Raw genomic sequence first — 7,997 nt, forward strand, 5'->3', positions numbered from 1 at the left:
TTCTCCTAAGAGCTCCACAAGAAGGGTGAGGTGCCAGGCATATGCAGTTGCACGTGTCTACTAAAGATAAGCCAGCCATTTGGCTGGGTCCAGGGCACCACTGTGCAGCACCCTCTAGTGGCTGGAAGGCCAGGGAGGTGTCTGAGGAACCACCAGCTTTTCCTTGGCTTGAAGGAAAGGGCCTCAGTGATCTTCAGAAAGGCTCGCTAATCCTCCAGACCTTCCCTCCCTAACCACCACCACTCTGGGACATGCTCTGCTGGGATCAAAGCTGGCTTCTGGGTCCCATCTCTCTGAAGCCAGATTACACAATAATACCTGCCACGTACACCTATCCTGACCCCAACCCAAGATAAAACCAGCCAGCAAGTCCCTTGGCTCTGTCCATCTTCCACAACCAACGAGATTAGTACTAGGCCAGAGACCTGATAGGATATCAGCGGTGGTCAGTGTTCTTATGAAGACAGCTTATCTTGGACACCTATGAGGACTAGGGCTGTACCTGCAGTTTGACTTGTAGGTCAGGACCCTGGGGGTCACTGTCACATCAGATATCCTATACTAAAGAATCACAGCATTAGGAAGGTTGAGAACCACTGGTCTGGGGACCACACACTTCCCTGTCTGAACCCCAGGCTCTGCTGATCAACAAGCCCTCCTGTAGTGACCTCAACACTCATTCTCCCTTTAAGACGGGGTCCTGGAGTCTCAAGTAGTGACACACACATGGTGGGATAGGTCTTTATTTGGGGGGGTCCCAGCAGGCCCAGCCCCCTCCAACAGTAAGTCAGAGCGTGCGTGCCCTGGCCTTTCCCTCCTGAGGACAAGGCCCCATTCATTCCCCCACTCCACAGGACTGTAGTGACACACTTCAGAAGGGAAGGAAAAATAAAAACATAAACCCCTAAGGAATGGATTGTCTGCATAGAAACCTCATTTAGTTTAAACTAGAAACAGGGCTGCAAGTGGCTTCTTCCAGGTGGGCTTTCTCTAAGGTAAGGCTCTGTCTTCACTTGGGTTGGGACAGGTTGAGTTGGGTAGGCTCAGGTCTGGACAGTATGGGACACAGGAGTGAAGGTAGACACTGGGCTGGGGTCAGGCACCCCGGCACCTCCCCTCCCCCGCCTGCCCCACCACTCAGGTGGCGTTCCTCTGGCGTACATTCTTGTCCTTGTCATTCATTTGAGTTCCACTGCCCTTCCTGAGGATACAAAAAAGGGCTCATTACTCTGACAGGCATAGGGCTGGCCTCAACCCCACCAAAATCTGGCCATTAATTCAACAGCAGCCACCCACCTTCCCTGAACCCACTGAGGCCCACTGAAGATGGACACATACACACTGTCTCAGAGTCTCCCCCCATTTCTATAGGACACACAGCTAGCTCCCCAGAACCACAGCAGCTGGACTTACAGTGGGGCAGCACCAGGGTCATCCTCTGCAATCACGAGCAGCCACATGAAAGAGAGAGGACACGTGTCAGTGCTTGTGTGAACTCTGCCTCACACAGCCTCTCTCATGGTGAAGCTAACACATCCCACCCCAGCTCGCCATGCACTCTGTAGCTGGAGGCACCCACAGCCCCAAGCCCTCACAGTGGCTGCCTGAGCTACAAGGGGAGTGAGCTCCCCAGATGACAACAGCTCCTGGCCAAGTGATGGAGGAAGGAGGAGCTAAGAGCAGACCCCACTTTTCTCCGGGTCGACACACTGAGGGTGTCCCACCCCCTCACCCAGATCCAGGGCTGCTCACCGTCCAGGGTCTGGTCTGGCTTCCGCCTCTTCTCATAGATAAAGATGATGGTAACCAATACTATGACCTCAACCACGATGCCTAGGAAGGGCCAGAGGGCTGCCATACGGCTCCGTACACGCAGTGAGATGGTCTCCCGAGTACTGCCCTGGGAGTTGGTGGCATTGCACACATAGGTGCCAGCATCATCATCCATGTCCAGGTTGCTGATGGTCAGCTCTGTCCTCTCTGGCGTGGATATCACAACGTACTTGCCTTCAGTGTCATTGGCGATGTTCTAGGAAGAAGGGCTTGTCATGTCATACCAGAGCCTGTCCTTCACTGTCCCAGGAGCCCCACAACATTCCCTGCCATTCCTGCAACCTCATGTCCCAGATCCCCACACCAAAGCGCCCCCTCCTGTGTCCCCTCTGATGCTCTTGTCCCCACTCCCATTCCTGGAACTTGGTACCCCCTCTGCCGCCCTCTCCGTATCCAAAACCTCATGTTCCCACTGAAGCCTCTACTGTCCCACTGCCCTGGCCCTTGGCACCACTCAAACTCTATGTCCTTAGCCCCACAGCCCTCACCTGTTCCCCAGCTTCAGAGGTCTTAAACCAGAACCACCCCTCAACAGGAGGGTGCGATGAGTCGGACTTGCAGACTAGTTTCGCAAGCTCTCCCTCACTGGAATGCTCGGATTTCTTTCCAACCTTGATCCTGGGTGGCCCTGTGAGGATGAGAATCCTGATGCCCAAGCATGTAGACTGCTCTCAGCCCCAACACCAGTCCCTGGCCTTCACCACAGCCACCTCCTGTCCCACTCCCCACCCCTCCCCCAGGATTACCCTCCACATTGATGTCGCCTCTGCCTACAGGCTCAGGAAGGAAGATGCAGGAATATTTCCCAGAGCGGTCATCTGCATCCACCCTGCAGGGGACAGAGCCATGGTGAGGTAAGGAGCTCGCATGGGATGGTGGCCACCTCCCCACCCAGGCTCTGTGCAGATCATAGGGTCTTGGGCTCTCAGGCTATACAGGTAGGCTATGCAGCCAATCCAGAGCTGTGTGGAGCCTAGCACAGCTACATGTCAGGGTGGAGGCAGTTCCCCACGGGCTATACTTTGTGCGACGGCACCATGACAGCGTCCTCCAAGCACCATGGGCTCACTCACATGTACTGCATCTGCAGGTCGGGCAGCGTGTCCTCCTGCAGTACCTTGCCACCTCTCATCCAGCGGTGGCCAACGATGTCAATGCCACTGCTGTTCAAAGAGCAGGTAAGCTGTGTCTTGGAGCCGACTTCCTGGACAGAGGTTTTGATGGTGCCCGCTGAAGCCAAGGGAGAGAGAGTCAGCTAAGCATGGTAGTCAGCCCCACATCCCTAAATGAGGTCTGCTTTTGGAATCACAGTGGCTGACAGTCTACAGCCCCAGACGTCTAAGGTAAGCTGATGTCCCACTAAAAGTCCACTTCAAAAGAAGAGATGCAGCTGCCCAAGCCCCGCCTGTTGCTCCCACAGCCAAGTGGCTCAGGGGAAGCACCACTCCTAACTCCCCATATAACAAAACCACATGGATGTCTCATGCTCCCTTCACTGATATCTGACCACCACCCAGAGCTGGAAACTAAACCCCCAGAAGGCTCTGGAGAGTCTCGCTGGAATTTTCAGGTTTGCAGTAGACAGTCAGAGCGAACGCTTGGGCAGCAGACCCCACCCTTACCAGACAAACACACAGGGGAGGCTGTGAGCCAGGAGAGTAGGTGCACAGAGCAGAACAGGATGGGAGGTCAGGGTGGAATACAGCAGACCAAAGGCCTGAGATTCCAGCTAAGGTACCACCTGGAAGAGGGCAGGGCCAACCTGCACCCAGCAAGGTGACACTGATGAGTGTCTAGCCCACCCATGTCCCCAGGTGAGCCTCAATGAGTGGTGGGGCAGAGCAGCATCTGGTTCTACAGAGTGGGAGCCAGGGTTGGGTGGCACAAGAGGTAAACAGAAACAGGTGCCCTGGCCACTCACGTTCAAGGACCACCACGCTTGCCTGGGCACGGACCCACTTGACCCTGGGTGGCCGTGTCAGGTGGTTGCGGTCAGGGTCACTGCTGGCCCGGCACTCGTAAGTGCCTGTGTCCTCTGCGGCGAGCCCATCAACAGACAGCGAGCTGGCTGCATGCTGGCGGTAGGTGGCATGGATGTGAACACGGTCCAGCCGGGCACCATCCCAGAGCTGGGAGCAGCTGTCGTTTGGATCATTCCCTTCAAACCACCACTGGATCTCGGGGATGGGGCTGCCCACAGCCTCACAGTGCAGGACCACGCTGCCCCCCGCCCACCGCTCCTGCGACAGTGGTGCCTTGAGGAAGCCAGCTATGGGAAAGGGTTAGTACCCGTTACTAAAGGACGGAGAGACAGGCAGGAAGGACAACTGCCAGGGCCTGCCACAGGGGCCGACACAACACAAACCAAGTCCATTTCTTTTCTGCTTGCAGGAAGAAGTATGACGTTAGGAAGAAAACCAAACACAAAGAGCTGGGTAAAGTGGTGACCACCAAGCCTAAAGCCCCAGTCCAACCCTAAGACCCATGTGGTGAAGGTCCTGTGTGCAACTTATGTGCACACACACACACGAAATGTAATTAAAAACAGGCCAGGCAGTGGTGGCTCACGCCTTTGATCCTCAGCACGGTGGGAGGCAGAGGCAGGTGGATTTCTGAGTTCAAGGCCAGCCTGTTCTACAGAGTGAGTTCCAGGATAGCCAGGGCTACGCAGAGAAACCCTGTCTCGAAAAACCAAAAAAAAAAAAAAAAAAAAAAAAAAAAAAAAGGCAGGCTGAGCAACCTGTCCCCTCAGTCTAAAAACAGGTCCCTCCTTCCAGCCTCCAGGAAGACAGGGAAGAGCAGGGCCAGCCTGAGGCACTGGGGGCGCTGTTCTAGAGAGCAGTCCACACCCAGTCTCCTGCTATTCAGTGCTGACCCAGGCTGTTTGCTGGCTTGTCACCTTTCTCATAATGTCACTCAGAAGCCTGAGGAACTGCTGGGGCAACACCCTGCAGTGAGTGTCTGAGTCCGCCTGGCCAGGGAGGCCAACCTGGTCACTCACCCAGAGCCAGCAAGTGAAATTGGGGTGTCAAGTGCTTAGCCCAGCCTGTAGAGACCCTAGTATCAAATTCCAGCCTCATGCAACCAGGAAACCTTTTTTTTTTTTTTTGGTTTTGTTTTTCCAGACAGGGTATTTCTGTGTATCCCTGGCTGTCCTGGAACTCACTCTGTAGACCAGGCTGGCCTCGAACTCAGAAATCCACCTGCCTCTGCTTCCCAAGTGCCGGGATTAAAGGCGTGCACCACCACTGCCCGGCGCAACCAGGAAACCACCGGGTAACCCTGTGAGCAGAGTGGCCAGCCCTCACCACCCCCCCCCCACTGCACAGTGGAAAACATTATCAGAGGTTGACTCTGGCCCTGCCCAGGCTGTAGGCTGTGGGTCTGTTCCCAGGAAAGGTTAGGACCTGCCCGTAAGCTACACTCTGTGCTTGGCTCCCGGGCATTGCAAAGGTCTACTTAACCCCAGGCAGAAAGCCACTGGGCCTGTGCCCAGCCAGGCTCCCTACCCAGGACAGAATAAATCAACTGCTTCCATCTTGCCAGGGGACAGCTATCTGGACCCAAGAGCCAGCCTCATGGGGGCACCTCAAGATGTTTTGATGGTGAGGAAGAGGGCCTAGAAAAAGTGGGTCAGGATTAACCCTGGGCACTGCTGCCAGGCACAGCCCCCTCCTGTATCTGCTGTTGATGGGGGCAGCAGTCATGTGGCCCACTTCTGTAGTGAACTCTGGTTCTGCCCTTTGCCTGCTGTCTGGAGTAGGCAGGAGAGCAGTCCATGTGTTCCAGGCCTACCACACTGCCCTCCCATGCTCAACCTTGCCATGACCTTGAATACCTGCCTTTCCTACCTGGGTCTCAGTTGCCCTTTTGAACCTCAATCAAGCAAGGACCCAAGGCCAGAACGGGCCAGTCTCCAGGATGGGAGCAAGCTGAGTGTGCTGAGCCCTGGCCACCGGAAATCCCATCAAGAATGATAATCCAACAAGTCCCTGGGCCTGTGGTCCAGGGCATTCCCAGGCAAGTCCTAGATCAGATGAGGACCTTACCAGCCTAAGGCCTTGGCTCAGCCCAGAGGGGACCTCCATCGTCTCCCTGGGCTAGGGGCAAGGACAGGTGGCCATTGCCAGGGATGACTGATATAGCCCCTATGGTCTATGGAGAACCTGCAAGCTCACCCCAAGGAGGACAGGGACAGCTGGGACATCTAACTGGGACTCCTCCAAACCTAGGGACAGGAACTGCCACTCAGGAACTCCTCACCCAACCTCCACGTGTGACCTCAGGGCAACGACTTCACTCACTCCCAGCCCTCCAAGCCTAGGATACACCATCCCTGGGTACCTATGTACCATAAGAACCCACAGTCACCTTCCATTCCCTTTCCAATCCACATCCTTCAAGACCTGAGGACATTACTAACAGGCAATGCTATCCCCCACCAACTTCATCACCATCTTTCAGATTGCCCAAGCAGTGCCGTGCTCTTTCACTTAGTAGAAACAGCAATGCAGCAGCTTCCTCCACCCCGAGACCTCCCAATCCTTTCTCCATTATCCTCTGCCCTGGCACTTCTGTATCCCAGACCTTCTGAATCCTCTCCCTGCCTGCTCCCCCAAGTATGGATACCCTGAAACAGTAGCTCCTCCCACTCTAGTCCCCCTAGTGGCCCCAAACCTTAGAGACAGCCCTGGTTAAGAAAGACTGCTTGGCATCCTCCTCTTTCCCAGGTTAACACTTAAAGTGACAGAACTCTCTAACTCCATGCCCTCCTAAATTAGGGACTGTGACCCCCACTCTGTTCCCCGAGTGGGGACACCAAGGACCTGGGGGTAGTAGTTCCTTCTACCCCCAGGTCCTCCAAATTTGGGATCCCCCTAAGGTGGCAGCTTCCTCAGCCCCCAGATCTCTCCAAACCCGGAGGAAGCCACCTGCAACACTGCTGTCCCCCACCCCAGGTCCCACAACCTCTCCCAGATGTCCTATGATTCCCTACTGCCGGTGATTACTTTCCAGCCTGTCTCTCAGGCGGGGGAACCCTCAACATGGTGAGTTCTTTTATCCTCACACTCCCGGGCCCCAATACCAGGAGGAGGTCAATCTCCAGGGTTCCATCCCAGCCCTGTTACCCAGGAGAAGACACCAAGATGGTCAAGATAGTTAGTAGCTCTACGACCACGGACGCCTCCACTCAACCTTGGAGATGTTGCCCCAGAGGCTTACTATCTTCCAGCCTCACTTCCTCCCACACCTTTCCTAACTCTCCCCAAACCCAGGCCAATTATAGTCATTGTTGTATCCCCAAACCTCCAGGGTCACCTCCCAGCCCTATTCTGGGAGCTGGGACAGTTAAGGAAGCGGCTCCCTCCATCTCCAGCTGTCCAAAATCTGGGGTCATTCCACTCACTTCTGTACTCCAAATCCTCTAGATTACCTTCCAGCCCTTGTCCAGGTGGGGACCACCGCATGGTGGCGGCTCCTTCCACCCCCGGTTCCCACAACCTTAGGATGTCTCCCCCAAAGTCCGAACCTTTGATTTGTCTCTCCAGGGCCTCGTCACTGAGATCACCCCCCTCCACCTCGACGCCCAGTCGAGGTCTAGGGTCAACTCGAGGGTCACCCACAGCCACTGTTACTCGTCCACAAATCTCCAGCCCGAGACCGAGTTAGGGAACCAAAGCTGTGGTTCCCTACACCACCAAATCCCCGAAATCTGCGGCTCACTTTAGGTCCGTGACCCCAGCCCGGTCCCAACTCGCCGCTCTTACCCGCCGCGCAGGCGCCTTGGCCGCTCAGGAGCGTGAAGGCCAGCGCCAGCAGCAGCGCCGCCGCCATGTCGCCTCGTCCAAGAGCTGCCCCACTGCGGCTCTATAAGAAGGGCGGGGCGCGCGCACGCAGGCACGCACGTACGCACGTGGCGTCGCAGGGCGGGGCGCCAGGCGCACAGCGAGTAGGCACGTACCCAGAGTCCGCCGCTCAGGCTCGCGCTACAGAAGCGGAGCAGGTGGAGAAGCGTTGGCACGTGGTCACTCAGACCACACCCTCGAAGGGGTGGGGGCTGGAGCCTGGACTGCCCGTGCTCTCCCTCTGCCCCCCTCGCCGCTCCCCTCTCCTTTCTCTCCTCTCTCCTCTCCCGTCTCTCTACCCACTCTCTCTCCTCTCTC

General features: G+C 56.1%; 1 protein-coding gene across 1 annotated transcript; it reads right to left on the reverse strand.

Annotated features, from left to right (window-relative positions):
* Positions 1-727: 727 nt before the first annotated feature.
* Bsg (basigin (Ok blood group)) lies at positions 728-7,735 on the reverse strand. The gene is made up of 7 exons (XM_031349926.1): positions 7,602-7,735; positions 2,907-3,063; positions 2,580-2,662; positions 2,322-2,461; positions 1,753-2,029; positions 1,414-1,438; positions 728-1,201 (listed from the first exon to the last, which is right to left on the reverse strand). Exons 1-7 carry the CDS (start codon positions 7,666-7,668, stop codon positions 1,138-1,140), a joined length of 813 nt encoding a protein of 270 aa, XP_031205786.1. The 5' UTR covers positions 7,669-7,735; the 3' UTR covers positions 728-1,137.
* Positions 7,736-7,997: the final 262 nt, after the last annotated feature.

The sequence above is a fragment of the Mastomys coucha genome, unplaced genomic scaffold (genome assembly GCF_008632895.1).
Source record: "Mastomys coucha isolate ucsf_1 unplaced genomic scaffold, UCSF_Mcou_1 pScaffold4, whole genome shotgun sequence".
Classification (NCBI taxonomy): Eukaryota; Metazoa; Chordata; class Mammalia; order Rodentia; family Muridae; genus Mastomys; species Mastomys coucha.